Source organism: Panthera pardus, unplaced genomic scaffold, assembly GCF_024362965.1.
Source record: "Panthera pardus isolate Hobbes unplaced genomic scaffold, ASM2436296v1 HiC_scaffold_10, whole genome shotgun sequence".
Classification (NCBI taxonomy): Eukaryota; Metazoa; Chordata; class Mammalia; order Carnivora; family Felidae; genus Panthera; species Panthera pardus.
Window position 1 is genome coordinate 58758515 of NW_026526655.1, and position 20829 is coordinate 58779343.

General features: G+C 46.2%; 2 protein-coding genes across 2 annotated transcripts in view; one reads left to right on the forward strand and one right to left on the reverse strand.

Annotated features, from left to right (window-relative positions):
- Window positions 1-7551, forward strand: part of CIR1 (corepressor interacting with RBPJ, CIR1) — a 43258-nt gene extending 35707 nt beyond the window's left edge. Inside the window, 4 exon segments of the mRNA XM_019460014.2 lie at window positions 3875-3981; window positions 5084-5169; window positions 6514-6562; window positions 6564-7551. Of these exon segments, the coding sequence (XP_019315559.2) occupies window positions 3875-3981; window positions 5084-5169; window positions 6514-6562; window positions 6564-7250 (929 nt within the window). The 3' untranslated portion in view covers window positions 7251-7551.
- Window positions 7552-16983: 9432 nt separating this feature from the next.
- Window positions 16984-20351, reverse strand: SP9 (Sp9 transcription factor). The gene is made up of 2 exons (XM_019459972.2): window positions 20223-20351; window positions 16984-19172 (listed from the first exon to the last, which is right to left on the reverse strand). Exons 1-2 carry the CDS (start codon window positions 20241-20243, stop codon window positions 17733-17735), a joined length of 1461 nt encoding a protein of 486 aa, XP_019315517.1. The 5' UTR covers window positions 20244-20351; the 3' UTR covers window positions 16984-17732.
- Between the last annotated feature and the right edge of the window lie 478 nt (window positions 20352-20829).

Below are 20829 nucleotides of genomic sequence, written 5' to 3' on the forward strand. Positions count from 1 at the left end.
AATTTTTTTTACGTTTATTTATTGTGAGAGAGGATTTGAGCAAGTGCAGGGGAGGGGCAGAGATAGCGGAAAAGAATCCCAAGCAGGCCCTGCACTGGGAGCACAAAGCCCAACATGGCTCAATCTCATAAACCGTGAATGCTCACCACTTTAATAGCAAACAAAACTATATGCATTTTAGGAATAGCAGACACTTGCAGCAAACAGTACATCCCATAAGTTACTGTGTTAAATTTTGGGGGAGAAGGAAAAGGCATTTCTCATGCAGCCTTCCCTACCTAACCTGCAGGTCAGTGCCCTCCCTTCTCCCGCTGAATACCATGAAATTGTAGAGGGTAGTGTTTCATTTCAAAAGGAATGAGGAACTTGGAAAGGAAGATACATCTGTTCTTGGGAAGAGCAGATAGACCTCGTGCTAGCAGTGAGACACAAGTGTGTCTGCCTTCGGCATTCAGCTTCCTGCTGAGCTGTTTGTGGGCGTCAGCTGGGACTGCTGTCTAACGGTGAAGTTGGCGATGGGGCCTTTCTCATAGCCAGGACTTTTTAGTGTCCTCCAATAAAACATGCATTTTACTACACAACATTTCTTACCTCCCGTTACTTTTGCTGAGTTCTATAAAAACGAATGCTCTTAATGAATAGATTAGCCCCTGTCCGAACATAATTTTGTACAACCTAATTTGCCTTCTGGGATTTTTTTTTTCCCCCTGAGACACTGACCCCATGGTATTTTTCTAGTAGAATATAGTCTAGGTCTAATCAGGACATGAAACTGAATACCGTAGTCACAATCAGTATTCTGATGCTTACCTGTATCACAGCAGAGAAAGTTTGCAAAATGTAAAACAGTTTTCGTCAGTGGACCTGCTTTTCGAAGTTGGAACATTGGTTTTCATGCTCTGGAGGCTTGACCCAGCCTGAGTGAAGTGATCTAGAAAGGAGTCCTCACAAATCTACATTTTAAAACAAATGTCCTCTTACTGAATTCTCTAGAGTTATTCAACCATAGCAAATTTAAGAGCAAACCAAACATTCCTGGGCCCCGATTCCAGTTGTAGTTTAAACTGTTAAGGCACAGACACCAGAGAGCAAGGTGGTAAAAAAGGAGGATTTGGGTGGTGCTGCCCTTTCTGTAGCCTTGGGTGTCCACGCCAAACTTCAACCAGTGCTGTTGGGACAGAGCACCCGAGGTTCGCAACGTCCGTGGTCCCGAGAAGCCACTACGAGGAGGGTCCATGGACCAATTTGCCATTTTCAGTGGAAAACAAGTGGCGGTTACTAATTATGATGACCCCGTACTTTGGATCTGGATTTGCTGCACCTTTTTTTATAGTAGGACACCAACTGCTTACAAAATAAGGACGTTTTAATTAATCCATTACACAGATGTGAAAAGGAGTATTTTAAGAGATGCAGTCTCTTTGAGAAATGGATCAAACTCTTGAATTCAACATAGTATGTTTGTAAATAAACTTATGGTGTGAATCTTTAACGCCTCTTCTCTGAAACATGGAATGTAAAAAATAATATTAGGCACTATACATGAGAATAGTCATTTTGCATTGGAATATATTGTAAAATCTGTTTTTTCAACATATCTGTGTAATCTAGGATATCAACTAAACATTGAGTTCTCAGAGAGCTGGAGTCATTTCTATCAATTTAACTCTTCATAGCCACTGTCACAATAATGGGAAAGTATAAAGATACCTTGCTAAATATACCTTAATTGAACCTGACTTGTCACATCTTCTAACCCGGAACTTTTGACGATAGAAAAAGGTTTAAGAATATTTGAATAAGACTGGATTTTGAAAAATACTACTCTAAAAGCATTTTTTAAATCATGAAGACTATATAATAAAATAATCATAAACATTTTTATAGCTACTGGCAAAAATAATAATTGTTACTATTTATTGAATACTGTTTGTCAGGTGGTTCCCTAAGTATTTACAGTCTTTAGTGTGGAAGTGTATGCCAAGCATATGTACTACCCAGAGTTCGCTTGAGGATTTGGAAAAATATAGACACTACAAGAGTAATGTTTGTCTCACAATCTGTCAGACAGGCTAAAGAGAGATCATTTTCTTGGAGTAGTTGGAAGTACTGTAACGAAAATATAAAAAGCGTGTTTTTTAAAACTTCCTGAGAGCACCCGTGTTTTGATGAAATTAGTAACCTCTCATCATAATGGCCAAACCCTTTGGCCCCTTACCGAAGTACCTTTTATCCTAATCCTTAGCATGTTTGCTTTCTGAATTCATTTGACATCTTAAAAAATTGTTAACAAGGAAATGGAGCTTTGACGCTTCAGAAAACATATTTTCGACTTTATAAAATTGTGTTCTACTTTCAGTTGTTCTTGGTAATGTGAATAGAATGGTGTAAAGCCTGTAGAGCCCAGTAACAAATAGTAACCCACCTAACTTTTTACCACAGATGCTATTGACAAGTGAGCAGATTTGAATTTTATTGTTTTTTGTCTTCCATGCTAACGTATAGGTGAACGTGCAAATAACTGGTAAAAGACCAACAAAGCAGTGAAAAGAAAAATAGGTGAAATATTTAATCAATGAACTAGAGAATCCATTTCTGAAGTTTCTCTGTCCCCCACCCTCCCTTATGAATTGCTTGTTAGCAGGAACTGTCTTTATTCTTCCTTATATTCTGGATAGATCACCCAGTTAGTTCATTTAAGAAAGTATAAAGGATTCTGGGGCGCCTGGGTGGATCAGTTGAGCGTCAACTCTTGATTTCGGCTCAGGTCATGATCCCAGTTGTTGTGAGACTGAACCTCACGTTGAGCTCTGTGCTGAGTGTGGAACCTGCTTGGGATTCTCTCTCTCCCTCTGCCCTTCTGCCCCATTCACGTGCACTCTCTCTCTCTCAAAAAAAAAAAAAAAAAAAAGGAAAAAGAAAAGAAAAAGGAAATTGATGATTTAGGCCAGAAACTTTAAATAGCTTCTATGAAAAGTTGTTATTTGCTACTGCAGGGAAAACAAAATGAAACTGAAATATACGAAAGAATGAGGAAAGGGTCTCTCCTTCCATATGGTCAATCTAATAATGTTTGAGGGAAGGACACCAACGTTTTCTTAAAAAAATTACTTTTTAATTGTATCTGTCTTTAGTCCATACCTATTTTTAGTATGGAACCAAAAAGGAGTTTGCTTTTCAGATTGGGATTTTGCAAAAGTAGAAACAGCAGCTTGTGAAAAATGTAACATATAGACCTCTATTGCCAGCCTAAAATTGCTTGTCACCAACCCCAAACTTATAACTAGAAATTTCAAACTCTGAGCATATATATCTAAATACGGAAGATTAATTAGTGCTTTCTAGTTATCTGTAGCACATGTGTATGTACGAGTGTGCACGTGTGTGTGTGGTGATAATTAGCAAACCATATGGCAGTGTATTCAGTATTGATATTTGATAAATGAGGATGAGGAATTTTGAATTAGAAACTAGAATAATAAATTGCTCGTGTACCTTTAAAAGTATCTTTTTTAAATTGAATTCTTACTGAGAGAATAACTATTAAAGTTTAATTGCAGTTTTTTGCCATTTTCCTTTGATTTTGTACTAAAAACCGCCAAGCAGATAACATCTAAACGTATTTTTTCAGTGTGACAAAGTTACATAAGAAGAGAATCCCCTAGCACGTAAAGAAAAATGCAATTATTTTCTATTCTGAATCTCCAGACTGCTGTTTTAGAAAATCATATCTGATTATTTGCTCAGCAGAAGATTATTGAGTTGATTTAGCTGTGATTTTACTTAACAAAGCTTCAACTGCATTCCTACTGTGGAGTCCAAAAAAGGTAGAGAGATATAAATGATACATTCAAACTGCGATTTTTGTGAACAGGGCCATCGATGCACCCCTCGGAGCTAATAGCGGAGATGAGAAACAGTGGGTTTGCACTGAAACGAAATGTACTGGGGAGAAACTTGACCGCAAATGATCCATCACAGGTAATGATCTTTTTATCGGTAAGCTGAAAATGTCTATAAATCTAAATGTGATTGCTTGTGAATTGCTACTTATTGTTTTCCAATATGCATATATCCATAGGAAAGCAAGATAGAGCAAAGAAGATGCCTAAAATGTACTTGGATTTTGATTCTTTATTATTTTAACCTAAATGAGAAATTGTTTTTAAACCTATATTTTTAATAAATGAAACTGCTCCTCTAGGTTTATGTGGTTAAAGTCTCTAACTGAACTGGTGATACGGTTATTTTTTACTTCCTGCTAACTTACATTAAATAGAACCAATAGGAAGAAATGTATAGAAGCAAACTCCTAAAATTATAGAAAATATTTTAAACTTAAGTTATTGAACTGTACGTAGATCCAGAAAATGGTTGTGTTTGAAGGGTTGTGGATATTTTAATGCAAAGTATTTTATTTAAGGAGGAAAGTGGAGCCCAGAGAAGTTAAGTGATGGCCCTTGTGGCTCATGTGGCTGTCTAGAGATAAAACTGACACTAAAACCCAGACTCCCATTGGCATAATCTTGTGGTACTCTGAAAAGCGGCAGATTACTTTGCAAACACTGCTAGGGACTGTTCATAGAACCTGTATCATCCTATATTTGTTCTGTTTGGTATATTGGTGTGTATTTGATAATCATATATTTGATAATGTACTGTTGAATTTATAAATGCTAACAATATGGATGTTTTGACCTTCCTATAAAGTTCATGATCGTCTTGGTTTTAACATTCCATTAAATTAAAAATAAAATAGGTTAAACTCTTATGTGTTTGAATTCAAACTCGAGATAGAGAGTAGAAACCATGTTATAAACGTTTTATTTGTGTTTCTCTATCTTCCGCTTTCTGATAAAGTTTGTTAATGCTGACCAAGCAGTTATCTTAACCTCTTGATGTATTATGATCCTCCTTGACAGGAGGTTATAAGAAAATTTTTAATCCCCCCTCCACTTCTCAATCCAGAATGTCATACTCATTTCCAGTATGGGTTTGACAGAATTTCTTTGTGCTTTCTTTCCCGTCTGATAAGTAATTTGTCTTGCAGTCTAGCAATTTAATGATGTCTTTGTTGACTCAGGAATATGTTGCAAGTGAGGGTGAAGAAGATCCAGAAGTCGAATTTTTAAAATCACTAACAACCAAACAAAAACAGAAACTTCTCAGGTAATTAAACAGTGTATATTTAATGGATTCAACTATTTTTTTTCTTATATTTCGTCCTATGCATCCTATCTACTGATTTATTCCTCAGCTATAGTAATACAATTTTGTCTTTCTTTCAGTAACACGAAAATGAGCGTAAGATTATATACTCAGAATATACCACAAAATCATTGTACTTTCCAGAACATTTAGTTTGGAAGTAGATTTATTTGTAGGTTTTACTTTTTGTACTAGATTTGTATATATCTTTGCATACAGTTCTGATAAAATATTATGGGTCATGTATTACTATTTTTGTGATTTTTTATGAGGAATGCTGAAAAATGTTTAAATATGAATCTTAGTTAAACAGACTACCTCTGGATTAAAGAATCCAAGAAATGTCTGCTGAGTCCAATAGAGGGAGCTCATGATGTTTCAGTTTGTGGAGTTTTGAGAATGGCTGGACAGAACCCAGTGAAGACATTTTTATTTTAGAGTAACTCAAGCACCAGAACAAGTTACTCTTCTGAGAATGTGAAGTACTCTTCAGAAATTCAGAATGCCTTAATAGAATTGTCCTAAACAGTTGTTGAAAACCAGTATGTGATTATTTTATATAAGAAGAAAGGAATCCAAAAAATGTAAAGTGTATTCTTTTTTAGAATTCCTGGAAAATATGCCCTTCAATTTTGATAACGCAATGTTGATTAATTATTTCCATACTTTAATATAGTACAACATTGGGGCACCTGGGTGGCTCAATCGGTTAAGTGTCTGACTTCGGCTCAAGTCATGACCTTGTGGTTTGTGGGTTCGAGCCCGGCATCAGGCTCTGTGCTGACAGCTCGGAGCCTGGAGCCTGCTTCAGATTCTGTGTCTTCTTCTGTCTCTCTGCCCCTCCCCTGCTCACAATCTCTCTCCCTCTCAAAAATAAACATTAAAAAAACCCTTTTTTTTTTTTAATTGTACAACATATAATTAATTTTTCATCTGATTATAGCTATATATTTAAATTTACATTAGCATGTAGCTAATGTTTTATAAAGCTTTCTTGAGGTCAGGATGTCCATTTATTTAGAGTGCTATATAATTTCAAAATCTGAATCAGTAAGAATTTTTTTTAATAGTCATTGCTATTGAGGAAAGAATAGTGAGATAATTGGCTTAATGCATTTAATTTTATGTGTGACTTGAATAATTTAAAAGGAAGAAAATTATTTGTCATTTAATAAAGTATACATTTATATTTGAGTCCCACTTTAAATAGTACCTAGGAAAATATATTGTCTATTTAAAATTTTATATTTGTCATCAAGAGAACTATTTTTACATAGTATGTTATTACGATTTTCCCAATAATAGGAAATTGGATCGACTTGAGAAGAAAAAAAAGAAAAAGAAAAAAGACAGAAAAAAAGAAAAAACTTCAGAAGAGAAGTAAACACAGAAAACATAAAAATAAATCCCCCTCCTCCTCCTCCTCCTCTTCCTCCTCCTCCTCCTCCTCCAGTGAGACTTCAGAAAGCAGCAGTGAGAGTGACAGCAAAGAAAGGAAAATACAAAAGAAGAAAAGAAAGAAAAGTAAGTGTTCGGGGAATAGCAACAGTGATTCCGAAGAGAAGGACAAGTCTAAGAAGAGAAAACTTTATGAAGAACTTTCTAGCAGTCACCATAACAAGGACAAAGCCAAGGAAAAGCCTAGGTTTTTAAAACAAGAGAGTTCTAGAGAGAATAGCAAATGGAGCCATGCTGATTCCGACAGAAAGTCCAGAAGCCATAACCAGAGCCCAGAGAAGAGAAGATCTGCAAGAAACGAGAGGAGCAGCAGGAGTCAGAGCAGGGACGAGAGGGGTAGGAGAAGCCGGAGCAGAAGTCACGGTAGTTACCAGCAAAGAGAAATAAGAAAACGGCCCCAGCGAAGCCCCAGCGAAGAGCAGGATGGAAGAAATGTCCCCAGAAGCCACGGCACAGATGTCTACAGAGGAGGAAAACCGCACAGGGAGAACCCAGGAGATAAGCGTGCCGGAGTGACGCAAAGAGAACGAAGCAGAAGTAGAGAGAATAAAGAGAGACTGTATGTGACAATTACCTGGGAATAAAAATATCTCTGCTCACTTATTAAATACCTGTGGCAAGGGCTAAATTACATACTATTGTCTTTCTAATAAAAAAGCTTTGTTTTCATTTTCCATCCCTGAAAACTGGCATATCAAATACAAAAACTACATGAGTCCTACAGGAGTGAACTTTGCAAATATTTGTAAGTAATCTCTTTTGGGGCTGTAAAAATATTTTCTGTGGAGAAATGTCTCTTGTGCCCTCTACTAGATAAAAACCCCTCTAACTCCGTGGCATTTTCTTTTTTCTGAAACATCATTAAAAGAATGGCAATACACTGAATGGGTACAATTTAATTTTCGTTACTTTTTTCTGTCTGTTCAAATTTTTACTTTTAAGATTTGAATTTACTTGAAGCAAAGTAGAATCATTGTTGAAATTCTCTAGTATGAATTCAGTAGTGGACGTGATCACTATTTCCTTGAGACATTTGAACTCCCTTCAGGTGTTCTGTTCTACCGATTTACGCTTGGATGACACCCTAGTTTTCTCTGTTGCCAGAACAGATTACCTCACACTTCAAACAACATAGATGTATTGTACAGTTCTGGAGATCAGAAGTCTGAACTGTGTCTCCCTGGGCTAAAATCAAGGTGTCGGCAGGATTGATTCCTTCTGTAGGCTCTAGAAGAAAATCCGTTTGCTTGCTTATCTCCAGTTTCTGGAGCACAGCTGCATTCCTTGGCCCCTGGCCCCTCCTTCCATCTTCGGAGCTGACAAGGGTGAAGTCCTCACATGTCATCGCTTCGCCACGTGCATCCCTCTCCCACCTTTGAGGACCCTGGTGATTAGATTGGGCCCACCAGAGAAACTCCCTACTTTAAACTGATTAGCAACCTTCATTCTGTCTGCAACCTTAATTCCCCTTTGCCACGTAACCTAACATGTTCATAGTTCCAGGGATGGGAACATGTACATCTTTAAAGGACCCTTCTTCTGCCTACCACTTACGGCCTTTCTACGACTGGCATACAGCTAACTATTAAAAGACTTCACTTCTAAAGGCTACAGCATTTATGTAATGTCATTAATGGACTATTGTAAACTATTAAATAGTTTACATGAGTATAGGTATTAATAGTTTTTCATGAGTATAGGTATATAAGGCATATTTAAATGTAGCTGCACATTTTCCCTTGTGTTTCAAAGGATATGGTAAAGGAAAACCATAGAAAACATTACTTGGTACAAATTGCAAGTAACCTGCAATTCCAAAAAACATGTACTACAGCATCGCGGACAAGGTATTTCTGTTACCAAGGTTCCGCATTTGAAAAGACCTGGGTCATTTAATACAATGCAAGGGTTGGTTGGTTTGCGTGGTTCTGAGGGTTGAGGGTCATGATTTCATAAATTCCATAAGTCTGTTTGAAAGGAGTTAAAAACCACTGCATTTAGTCTGATATATAAGCCTTTGTCATGCATATACACATACACAGGTGTCCTTTGGTTTAGAAGAAACTAAAGGCATAAAGCAACCCTTTGATTATTTAGATTTTTAAGAGAATTGGAGGTGGCGGCAGAACTTGAATTCCTTTTACACTATTCTTTAATAACTGAGCGCACCTCAAAGATCCCTTTCCTTCATTAAAAAAAAAAAGCATGCATTTGAAATTGATAAAGACTGCTAATTTACACCTTGAGTTCATCAGTGTTGCACTGATTATTTTCTATCTTATGCCTTTTTAGACTTTATAATTTTTATAATGTCAAAACCTATGCAACACTTAACTGTCTCAAAGGGTTTCTGAACCAATACAGTGTTTATGAAGAGAAATGTTGAAATGCATCCTGTAATTAAAAGTGAATTAAAGAAATACATTTGTCATTTCTCACACTTCTTTCATTTGACTTTCACAAGAGCGTGATCCACTTTTAACTTCATAAGTGGCCATGAAAAAAAAAAAGTGGCCACGAGAAATTTTTTTTTCATCTCTGGTTTAATCATCCTTCATTGTTAAGACTGAGTAACTATCACGTACTACCAATAGCCCCAGTACTCTTACCCATCTAATGGTACAAAAAAATCCCTGTGTGATCATGGAGGATGTTGGTTTGCTACTTGGCTTTCAGCTTTGGTCACCCAAGGGTGCTAGACAGCCCACAAGGGGCTGGCATTCCAACTTTGCAAAAGGCAGAAACCGAAGGAAGGGATTTTCACGTACAATCCTAACAAGGTAGCTTTAAAGAGGCTCCCTTGCTCTGCGCACTCATAATGATAAGGGTTTAAGGAATTGAAAGTGATTTTTTAAACTAAAAAACGTTACTACATCTAATTCTACTTTTGCTTTTGAAATAACAAGGTAGAAAACAGAGATAAACACCATAATAAAAAGGCCATCTAGTTGTAGGTGTGGAGACTCCCCTCAGTACTGAGAGCCAAGGAAGAGTCCTCCCCATTTAAGAAATCTATGATCCAAGAACCCAAACAAGCCCTCCACAGTGACATATTTTAGAAAACCACAAGAAAAGTGGGGTTATATTGGTCATTCTCAGCCTTCCTAGAGAAGTTCTTGTAAAGAAATCTGGGTATGCCTAGTGACATTTGTCCATGTGCCTCAGACTGCACTTGAGGAACACGGGAGAAAGCTCTGGGGCACCCTCACTTCCCCCCGCCCCTTTCCCTAGCCTAACATTTAACATAATTTAACACGATAGCAAATTAATTCCTGTAGGAGGTGCTGTCGATTTACAAATGGCCAGGAAAGCTCGGGTTACTAGGTTAGGACGCATTTGTTTATCCGGATGTCTGTGTGGTGAGTTGGCCCTAATTTCACTTAATAAATGTGCCAAAATGGGCAGAGGTTGCTGCAGCGTGGTGGCAGGTCTGCTTACCTTGCAGTGCGGAGTAGAAATCTTGTTTTGAGTCCTACGGTTTTAAGCTGAAGAAAGCTTTTTATCGGCAAGGCTTGGAGAGACCTCTCTTGCTGTTCTTCCACGAGACTGCTTGCTGATAGGGAAGCCGATCAGGCCATGCTGCTGGGAGCCCGCGCTTCCCAGCTTTAATTACCGAACATTTCATCTGCTTTACATCGAAGCTCAAAGATTTCAGAATCCACCTGAGCCATTTCACTTCCCTCCTTACCTAATGACCACTGGGCCAAATGGCTGGCTGAAGTCGCTGGGGGACGCAGCTCAGGAAGGCCGCCTCCCCTCCCCGCCCTCCCCCAGCCTGTGCTTAAGATCAGGGAGAAAGCTACATTCTAGCAGCAGCAGCTGAAGGATCTTCAGCAAGCTTTTTTTAGAAAACCTTGGTAGTTGCCACTCCTTAAAGGCACGCAGGCCTTGGGAGCGGGTTTTTTTTTGGGGGGGGGAGGTTGGTTTTGATCAAAAAGAAATGCTCTTTAAAAGTTGTGAGAGACAAATAAGACAGAGGGAACTCTAAGGTCAGGGAGTGCGAAAGATGGCAACTGAGAGTTCTCCTGCCGTGGCTCCTAAAACCCGGCTCCTGCTGACAGAAAAGGAAGCTGAGAATGACTCTTCATCACCTCCCGCCTTTCTCCTCCCTTCACGCCACACTTAGCATCCCTCCGAACGTAACAGTAAGAATGACAGCGAGGTGCGGGATGAAAGTCAGGAGCTGCTTATAATGAGAAGGAACCCGCACTCCGGCCCAAACTGCCAATGAGCCGCCTTCCCCGCCACTCGTAGACTCGGAAACCCCCCAGTCCCGTAGGCTCCAAGGCCTCCCCGAGCGGGTGGAGAAGGGGAGGTCCGGGGCCTCGGGTGTTGACCAGTGCAGACTTCGCCCTAAAGCCAAAGGAAGCCGGAAGGGGGACGGAATGAGTCCTGGGCTGGGGTTGCCCTGCCCATCCCAGAGGCGACCACCCCAGCGTACTGTGCTTGGTGATTTCCTTCTAGACATGCATCTGGCAACCTTCGGATCGCATCTCAAGCCCAACTGTAAGGCGCAGAATTAGGGGGCACGTGTCTCCTTCCTGGAAGATGGGCCTCCCGCGTCAAGAGGCCGCTGGACTCCTCACCCACGAAGTATAACGGGAAGGGGTCCGGGTTAGCCCGCAGCACCTGTCCCCGCCCCCCGCCCCCGCCTGTGGCCCTAACCTGCCCAGAAGAAATTCCCGGGCCACTCTGCCAGGCTGCCGGCCGAGGGAGCTGTGCCCTGGGGACCGGCCGCTGGGACCGCCGCGCGCCCTCGCCCGCCAGTTCCCGCCTAACCTCGCTCGGCCTCCGGCGCGTGTCTCCTGCGAAGATCGGAGGGTGAACTCGCCTTCAGTGGTTGGGAAAGCTAGTGCCTTTCTCTCGTCGCTCGGCTCCACAGGTGAAGAGGGCGCTTTAGGACCCCGACGCTAATCTCTCGTTCCTGGGGCAAAATGGAAATATCACCTCCAGCCGGCAGCCTGCAAGCAGAAAACGGACTGGGGCAAGACACCCTATCACTTTGCATTTCTTTTATATATGAGCCACCCAGAAACGGTTAGGTGTTTGCAAAACATTGCAAAAATCCCATATATGAATTTCCAAAGGAAGAGAGTGCAGGGATCTTAGAAAATCTAAAAACTGAGGTGCTTTTCTTTCCTGGGTCGCAGAGAACAGGCCCTGGAGGAATGTGTCCCCACGGACCTTCTGAAACCTTCCCCTTAACAGGAGTTGCAAACACACTGTATATATTTATATCAATAACATATAGGGTAGGCATGTCTGTATGTATTTACCTCATACATATTTCTATAAACTCCAGCGTCTAGAAAGGGTGGGGGTAAATAACACTGAACGGTTAAAATTATGGAGAAGGGATAATAACTGATTACTAATTTGAAAGTAAATAAACAGGTGACTTTTTCAGATCAAATTCCTCCTTGGATCGTTACAATAAATATCTCTGAAGGAAGCTCTCTATTTATGTTGTCATTGATTAATTCTTCACTACCTCATTTGATTTCGATTTAGAACGATTTGATTCTAATTTAATTAGCATGTAATTTGGATGTACATAATTACTGTAATTATGACATTCAGGTAAGGCAGCTTTAGGCTGAAAGGCAATTTCAAATTTTCTAGCAACCTACTTTGTACTGGGAAATGGACAAGGACTTTGCGCCCTGCTATCCAAGTAGTAATTAGCACATCTTTGAAATAGGCAGTGCGGCGGGGTTTGTATTAAAACAGCAGATACAAACCCAGCCGAGTTACTCGCTGCAAAGGTGGCTGCGAGTCTCCGGAAACGCATTGCGTTTCCCCGGCTGGAGATCGGGGAGCCCGGCGCCCCGGTGCCTCGGCCGACTCTCGCTGTTGCGGGCGACGGCGCTTTTGCCGCCCTGGGCGCGGAATTTGGAGGTGTAGCTTTTAAGATTAAAATACAATAAAGGCTCAGGGGAAGGGGTGGGCAAGCAAGGAGGGGAAGAAGCCACCGCACGACGTCTGAAGATGAGGGGTGGGGTAGTGGACTGGGAAGAGGAGGGAAAGGGGCGGCGGGGGGAGGGCGATGCACAGACTGGAGAGAAAATTGGTCAACGCCCCCAACTGTTATCCGATTTTAGATTTGGGTTTCAAAGGGGAAAGGTGGGGACAAAAGGGGTCAGTTTCCGCCGGCAGGGAGTGCAGACCCTTCGGGAGGGGTTGGGGCGAGGGGTTTCGGGGCTTCTGGCTGCTTTCGGGGGCCCTGCGCCCCTCCTCCAGGCCCCGGGCTGCTCAGCAGCCCCCAGCACCGGACTCGGAAGGGACAGTCGCCTGGAGGGCGGCGGCAAGACTAAAGGATGCTTCGGCCATCCCCAGTCTGGCTGGTGAAAGCTACGGAGTCCTTTGCGTTCCTCCCCTTCAAAGGGGAATCTGGGGACCTGGGACGGTCTGGTAGCCTGCTTTAATCAGCTTGGTTCCGATCGGTCCTGGATAGTCCCCGTGGGCCTCGCCGACCGGGCCGTTGAGCCAAGGGCTCGGGGGACTGAGCCCACGGCTGCCTGCCCATCCCGGGGTCCACGTCGCCGCCGACAGCGCCCAGCGTGCTCAGCTCCGAGTTGTTGGAAGAACCTGAAGTTGCCTTGAAAGGCATGTTAAATGCGGCAATTCTAAGACTTGGGCCAAGCGGGGCGTTATTTTGTTTTGTTTGGGTATTTCGTTAGCACGTTCCAGAAACGACCGCCTTCCTGGAAGTAGCAATACCGGCCATTGCTAAGTAGTGCCCCTCAAAAGCGAGGCTCGTTCCCCCTCCCCTGGTGCACAAAAACTCGCTTTTCTTTGCTTGCTTCACTGGGTTGCTGCTGCTCGCGGCAAACGCCGGTCTCCCGGCGCTAATAGCGACAAGCCAGGCGGGCAGCGCGGCCTTCCCGGCCCGGAGCTCTAGATGGCGCCAGCGAGCCGCACTCGCCAAGCTCCTCTTAAGGGAATCAAGAGCGACTGTCAAACATAAAAGCAAATCAGAGTTTTCAGTTTTTTTTAATGTGTTAAGAATGTTATTCCTTAAGAAAATTTGTAGCTAAATTATTCTCACTTAAAATAAACACTTAGTATACCAATTACACAAATGGGCGGGATTTATGTGAGATTTACTTCATCTGCATTTTTGTAGTGGGAGAGAGCCTTGGTGAATACAGATAATAGATGCAAATAAGATTAGAGTTAAAATAAATAAAGTTTCCATCTGAATAAAAAGAAATTCAATTTTACGCGACTTGTAACGATTTGACGAAATGTCCAGACACGCCGTTCAGGTGCACAATAATCTCGCCAAAATAATGATGTGTCTCCTGGAGGAAAGAAAATCTCTCTTTTCTTCTCTTTTTCTTTTTCCTCATCAGGTAGGCTCCAGTTCAGTCTACGGGGGCCCAAACAGACCCAGGAAAGGTAACCGCGGGGGGGAGGGTGGGCTTGGGGGCTGGGTGGGCGCAGGGCTGGGGAAAACTTGTTCTCCGCTCCTCCACTGCGCAGGAAGCTACAGAACAGGAAACGCTGGGAGAAACCGGCTGAAACGAAATCGCATTTCCCCTCACCCGGGCCACGCGGGACTCAGAGACCCCGGCTGCGGCCCCAACAGCCCGGCCGCGGTCCCCGCCCGGGTCTGCGCCCGGACCCCTCCCTCGGCCTCGCGCTCCTCCCGGGCCCCGGGCCGGAGCATCCCATGCCGCCCGCCGGAACCCCGAGGTAGCCTTGGGGAGTCGCTGCCCCCTCTCAAGGGGAGACCGAGTTCGTCTCCCCGCTCGTGGGCTCTCCCCTCCCACGCACGCCCTCTCCAATTTGCTCGGCCTCAGCAGGTAGCCACCCGCTCAGGTCCGGGCTTCCCCGCGCCCCCAGGGGCCCCTGGGGCTGAGGGTGCGGAGGCTGGGAGGCCTGGGGTCTGTTTTCGCCTGTCGATTTGGGCCAGGGAGCAGAGGCCCCGCTTCCTTCGGGTGCGGGTTCCGCGAGCTCTGGTCTCCCGGCTGGACGCTCGGGCCGGGCCACCGCCCGCCGTTCCCGGAGCCGCGGTGATGGACGTCCGCTGACCCTCGGGGCAGAGGCAGCGCGCAGAGGCCTTGATCACTGGGCTGCGGAGGGAGCCGCGCGGGGAGCGGGACCTGCACGGCCAGGCCCTTTGATCTGCCTTTATTATCCACGAGAAACAAAGCTGCCTGGGACAGACGCCCGGGCGCCCTCTTCCTCAGGAAAGCCCACCACACTCTCACCTCTGTGCCGCCGGCCCGCAGTCCCCAAACGCGCCCGGCACCCTCTCTCGGCCTTCTGCGCCGCGGCCCAAAGCCCCCGGAGCAAACGCACCCCTGCCAGCTTCTCCAGAAGACCGGGCCTGACCCAGAAGGCGCGCGGGGGGCTGGGCTGCGAGGTCCCGGTTATGAGCTGTTTGAGCGGGGAGAGAACATGGTCAGAGAGGAAAACTCGAGGAAGAAGAGCGGGGTACCGAGGCTGCGGGGACCGCAAGAACGAGGATAGGTTAGAAACCACGGAACCCCACGCTGCAAAATGCCCCTCTGGGGACCTTAGCTCTATGTTTTATCGCCACTTTGCTACTTGGCTTTTCAGAGCAGAGTTTGCGAGAAAACAATTTGTTGGTTGTTAATAACAATAATTTATTTTTTCTTCCCCCAAAATCAAACCTCCATTCAAGTTCTCAAGATGGACAGTAATAATAATTTTTAAAAAAATTCCACTGGTGCTGACTTTGTTTCCTATTGTGTGGGGGAGCCTTTTCGAAATATTTTTATTCTGTAAATATGTACTTTATTTTCTAAATTAACATTTTCGAATTGCGAAATTATCTCATTTACCAATTTTCTTTTTCGTCTCTCCTTCTCTTCTCCCTCTCTTTTAAACTGGGGCTGTTAAGTTGGTGGTCAGGAGACAAAGAGAGTGAAAATAATTTTCATTTCAATAATTGCCTTCTGGTCAATTTAACTGTGCCTTATTTTGAAAGAGACTGTCTAAATGAGATTCCTGTCCCAAATGTGTTCCCAGGCCTGATCCCAGCCTTTAATTATTCCTGAGTTTTTTTTCTTCAGAATAAGACGCCGCACTGAGTAATCACAAAGAAGTCAGAGAGCATCCTTGAACCTTTTCAGAAGCAGCGCCACTGATATTCAAATAACCTGCGAGGGCCATTTGACGGCGCGGGGACCTAGGCATTTCCAATTCAGTATTTGCATAGATCAGCCGTCTTTGAAAAGGAAAGGAGCAGTTGTCTTCCATAACATTAAAAAGCCTAGTTATCAAATCAAGTGCTTAGTTTGGGGGCTTTTAAAACGTTTACATTTTATCTCAGGTTGCCCTTTACCGTTTGACATGCAAATTTGGTGCAGTTAATTTAGACAATTAAAAAGATCTTCAAGGGAGCTTTGTCACGGAGAATATTTGGAGTTTTCCCCGTGGACCAGCTGAGATAAAGTTGGCCAGAACAAATGATGTCTAGGAGATTAATTAGATATTTGATAAGACATGAATCCCTAATAAGGGAATACAAGGCACAGGGGGCTGCTGTGTGCTCTAAGTCAAAATTAATAACATTTAACAAGATTTTCATTTAGGCATGAAATGTCTTTTCCGGGGTATTGACTCTAGCGATTTATTCCCCTGAGTCACCTCCCAACGTAGAGGGCCTTGGGAGCTAAAAGACTTCTTTTAAAAAGCTTTTTCCTTTCACAGATTGTTTTTAAATCGCTTCTTAAAAACAAACAAACCCACTGGAGTTTTGTCTGACCCCTCCCGGGAGGTGTAGGCACCTACCCAGTTAAAGCTGCCAAGGATCTTGGTTTTATTTTAGGCGCTCCTAGAGTTTTAAAATATCACCTTTTGAGAGCTCTCTCATTAAGTAATACAACTACACATTCTTATAACCCAATTTAATTTACACTATTGATATACAAATAAATAATTTTGACTTCTCAAAAACGTATATGTATTATGGCTTTTATAACTCACATAAACCTTACATTACCTAAAACTAACATTAAAGGAATTTTTTCCCAACCAAAAAAAAGTCGACCCACATAAAGGATATTGACAGGGGAACAGGATTAAAAAAAAGGAAGTGTATTGTTCAGAGTCCTTTAATAATACCAAAATGAAAATATGATGTCAAGATTTTCTTCATACAGATAAACGCATTTAATTTCTTTAGATGACCTTAACTTACGTGTTTGTGAGTGAAATGATAACTCAACATCTTAAATATCTTTTACATATATACTGACTTTCACAAAGTGCATCAGAAAATTAAAAAAAAAAAAACTCCCTGAATTTCAGGAATTCACCAAAAAAAAAACCAAAAACCTCTATTCGAATGAACATTTACAAGAAAATAAAAAAGAACACAATCTTTTGAACCCTATTTATACAGATGTTATGAAATACAGAGAAACTGTCACTAGACTTCCAGTTTAATTTCTCACCTTAAGCCTTTTTTGATGCTTCCTTTTTAGGAAAAAAGTCTCATTGTAAGTAGATATCAAGCAGGACTTGGAGCATTTTATATATAATATAATCCACACAAAGGGTCTGTTTTTATAGGTCCCGTTTGTTTTCAAATATTCTGACAGTCCTTTGCAGAGTGGTGGCTTGTTTTTTGAGAAAAGGAAAGAGGAGGGTAGTGGGGGGGGGGGGAGCGATGAGGGAGGTGGGAGCGTTTCTGTGTATTGCTCTTCGCTCGAGAAGTTTGTGCGAGTGTTGTGTGTGTGTGTGCGTGTGTGCGTGCGCGCGCGCGCGCGAATGTGCGTGCTTGTGGCTGTAGGTCTCCGGTGTGTGTTCATGTCTGTCTGTGTGCAGTTTTTTAGTGTTGTTTGTGTCGGAGGGTGGTTTGCTTTTGTTCCAGGATCACGAGTTCGATTCTCGTCTGGGCTGGGATAGCAGAGGGGAGCTCCTGGCTTGGCCGGCGAGCAGCGGCCGGGCAGCCGGGTGCTGCTGCACTTCGTGCTGGCCCGGGGGCGTCACTGGAGCCCCCACCCGTCCGTGCCCCGCTCGCTGGCCCTCCGAACCTCTCGCTCGCTCTCGGTGTCTCTACTCGCTCGCTCGCACCTCTCGCCCGGCCTCTAAGAGTCGTTGGGGCCAGACGCGGCTTCCTTGCCTCCCGCCGAGGCCGCCGCCGCCGCCGCCGCCGCCGCCGCTGCCGCCGCCGCCGCAGCCGCCGCCCGGGCGGCACTGACGCCGGAGTCGTGCAGGATGAGGTCAGGGGACTCGGAGCGGGGCGTCTCCAGGTTGCTGGCGTCCGTGTCACTGTCGCTGCCCTTTTTGCCCCCGCCACCCCCGTTGTGCGTCTTAATGTGTTTGCTCAGGTGGTCGCTGCGCATGAAGCGCTTGTTGCACACCGGACAGGCGAAGCGCTTCTCGCCCGTGTGAGTCCGCAGGTGCCGCTGCAGCTCGTCCGAGCGCGTGAAGCGCTTGCCGCAGAAGAGCCAGTTGCACACGAAGGGCCGTTCGCCCGTGTGCCAGCGCAGGTGCGCTTTCAGGTGCGACGTCTTGCCGTACACCTTGCCGCAGCCCGGGATGTGGCAGCTGTGCAGGCCCTTGCGCCGCAGGCTCGCCCCGGCCGGGCCCAGCCGCTCCGCCTCCTGGCAGTTGGGGCAGTCGCAGGTGGCGCGGCCGGAATAGCGGCGGGCTGAGCGCGCCGAGCTCCCCCCGGCGGCGGCGGCCGCGGCGCCCGAGATCATGGCGCTGGCGGCAGCAGCCGCCACCGCGGCGCTGGAGTCCGAGTAGGAGGGCAGCACCGGCTTGAAGCCGTCCTGAGCCAGCAGGTGCTGGCTGGTAGAGAGCAAGTGCGAGGCGGCGGCGGCCGAGGAGCCGAGGCCCGTGGAGCTGAAGGCCGAGTGCGTGAGCGAGCTGAAGTCGGGGTTGTAGGTGCCGAGCTGCGAGTGCAGCGAGGCCTGGGGGGCGCCCGAGTGCAGCGAGCTCTGGAGCCCCCCAGCGGGGTTCTGCACCTCCAGCCACGAGCCCGGGCTGCTGTGCACGTCCCACCACGACGACGCCGCGCCGTTGGTCACCTCGCCCGCCGCCAGCGTCGAGTGGAAGCCTGACTTGTACCACGACTCGTACGGGTGCGCCATGCCCACGCGCGGGTACAGGCCGTCGGCCGCCGTCGTGTGCACCTTGGAGATGAAGGCCGACTGGCCGCCCGCCTCCTGCGGGGACACTCCGGCCGCCGCCGCCGCGGCGGCCGCCGAGTTGGAAAAGAGGCCGCCGTAGTCGCTGCTGAAAGCGGACGACGTGGGGGACGTGGAGGCCAGGCAGAAGGCGCTGTTGGCTGCGCCCGAGCCGCCCGCCAGGCCGCCGGAGCCGCGGCCACCGGTGGCCACGGCGAAGCCCGAGAGGCTGGAGCCGAGGTTGCAGCTGGACGAGGAGCGCTTCCAGGGGTGGAAGCCGCCCTTGGCGAAGGCGCTCGACTCTGGCAGCGTCGTCAGCGGGCTCGTGTTGCCGATCTTGTTGCAGGTCGCCGCCAGCATGGCCAACGGGGTTGTTCCGAAGCGCGGCTCTTCCTAAAGTGGGTGGGGTGAGGGAGGGAGCAAGGAGAAGGAGGGCAGGAAGAAGTGGGAGGAAGACACAAAGTGCACCCGTGAGCAGCCTCGTTTCCCCTCGACTGGTCCCGGGGGGTCGTGGCTCCTGGGCTCGCGCCTCCTCCCCGCGCGCTTGCCAAGGATGCGCCGCGCCCCGCACGGGGCAAGGGCGATCCCAAGGGTGAGGGTCCCGGCGCTGGAAAGTTGTTCTCCGGTGGGGCTACAAATCAAAGATGTCTCGGTTCTCCCCGTCTCAGCCGCTGCAACCCCTGCGCAGGGCCGGACTCGGGTTGCTCGCCTCCCGCTCGCCGTAAGCCCGATCCTCTCATTCAGGCCCCCAAATCGCCCTTCGGGTAAAGCACGGAAGTAAACACATCGACAACAAACACCGGGTGAGGGCGGAGGCGGCCGAAACAGCGGCTCAGGGGCGGGGGAAACTTGGGGCACTCCTCCCAAGGGTGACTACGACTTGACTCTTTTTAATAGAAAACGTTGTTTTAAATGTTTACACTCCCCCCCCCCCAAAAAAAAACCCTTGATTATGAAAACAAGAATCCGAGGAGAAGGGACCCAGCGATGGATTTCAAAGTCACAGGCGAACTGGGGAGCCACAGAAGTGTAAATGTTTGTTAACGTGACTACACGGACTGAAAAACGATTAAGGCTGTTTTCTGGAAACACACTGTCGCGTAATTGCAACAATCCCCGAAGCAAGGGAGGGTGGGGTATAAATCACCAGGGGAAGAAAAGAAACCTCTAGATTTTCTTTAAAGCCACACACAAAAAAAAAAAAAAAAAAAAAAAAAAAAAAAAAGGACTAGCTTAACAAATCATTTTCTTACAAAGGCATCTCCTAGGTTTCAATAACTTGGAAAGAATCAGTCCCAGAAATGTGGAAAGTGCTAAAAGGAGCTGAAGCTGCAGCTGCAGTCCGGCAGCAACAGTTTTTCCGGAGCTGCGGACGCGGAGAAGCCATAACGAAAATTTGCTGCAGTTAAAACAAGCAAATGCCTTGTCGCACTTCCGACTTACCCCGAGTATAGACGTGGCCATAGCAGGTCCGTAGGCTGCGCGGCGGGGCCAGGAGCGGGACTGAGCCTGGCGGCTGCTCCGGAAGGCTGCTCCGATCCCGCGCAGCTCCCGCGTCCCCGCGCTCGCGCCGAGCGGACTCCGGGCTCCCGCCGGCTAAACTCAGCCTAAGTGCGAGGAGCACCCGCTTTGAAGTGCCGCTGGCTGCGCCTCTCGCCCAATGAGGGCGCAGGCGGAGCAGACGGGAGCTGCTCCGCAGCCAATCAGACGCGCCGAGGGGCCCAAGCCAGGGCTCCCGGCGCGTGCCAGTCAAGGCGGCTAGCGCTGTGTTGGGGGGGGGGGGGGGGAGGGGGGGGAGGAGGGGGGGCGCGGGCTAGAGACTGAAGAAATTACAGTGCAATTAAAAATTTACACTCACGCACTAAGCCAGGTTTAAGTAGCGTTGAGACTGAGACACAAGCCCCCCGAACCACCCCGAGATGATGCAAGTTAGGACTGACAGTCCGATTCCACTCCCCACTTGTGGGAAAGAAGGCAAGAGGGGAGGGGGCGCCCTGGCGGAGGCCGCACTGGCAAGGCCCAAGTATAGACGGAAATGTCAACGCGCACT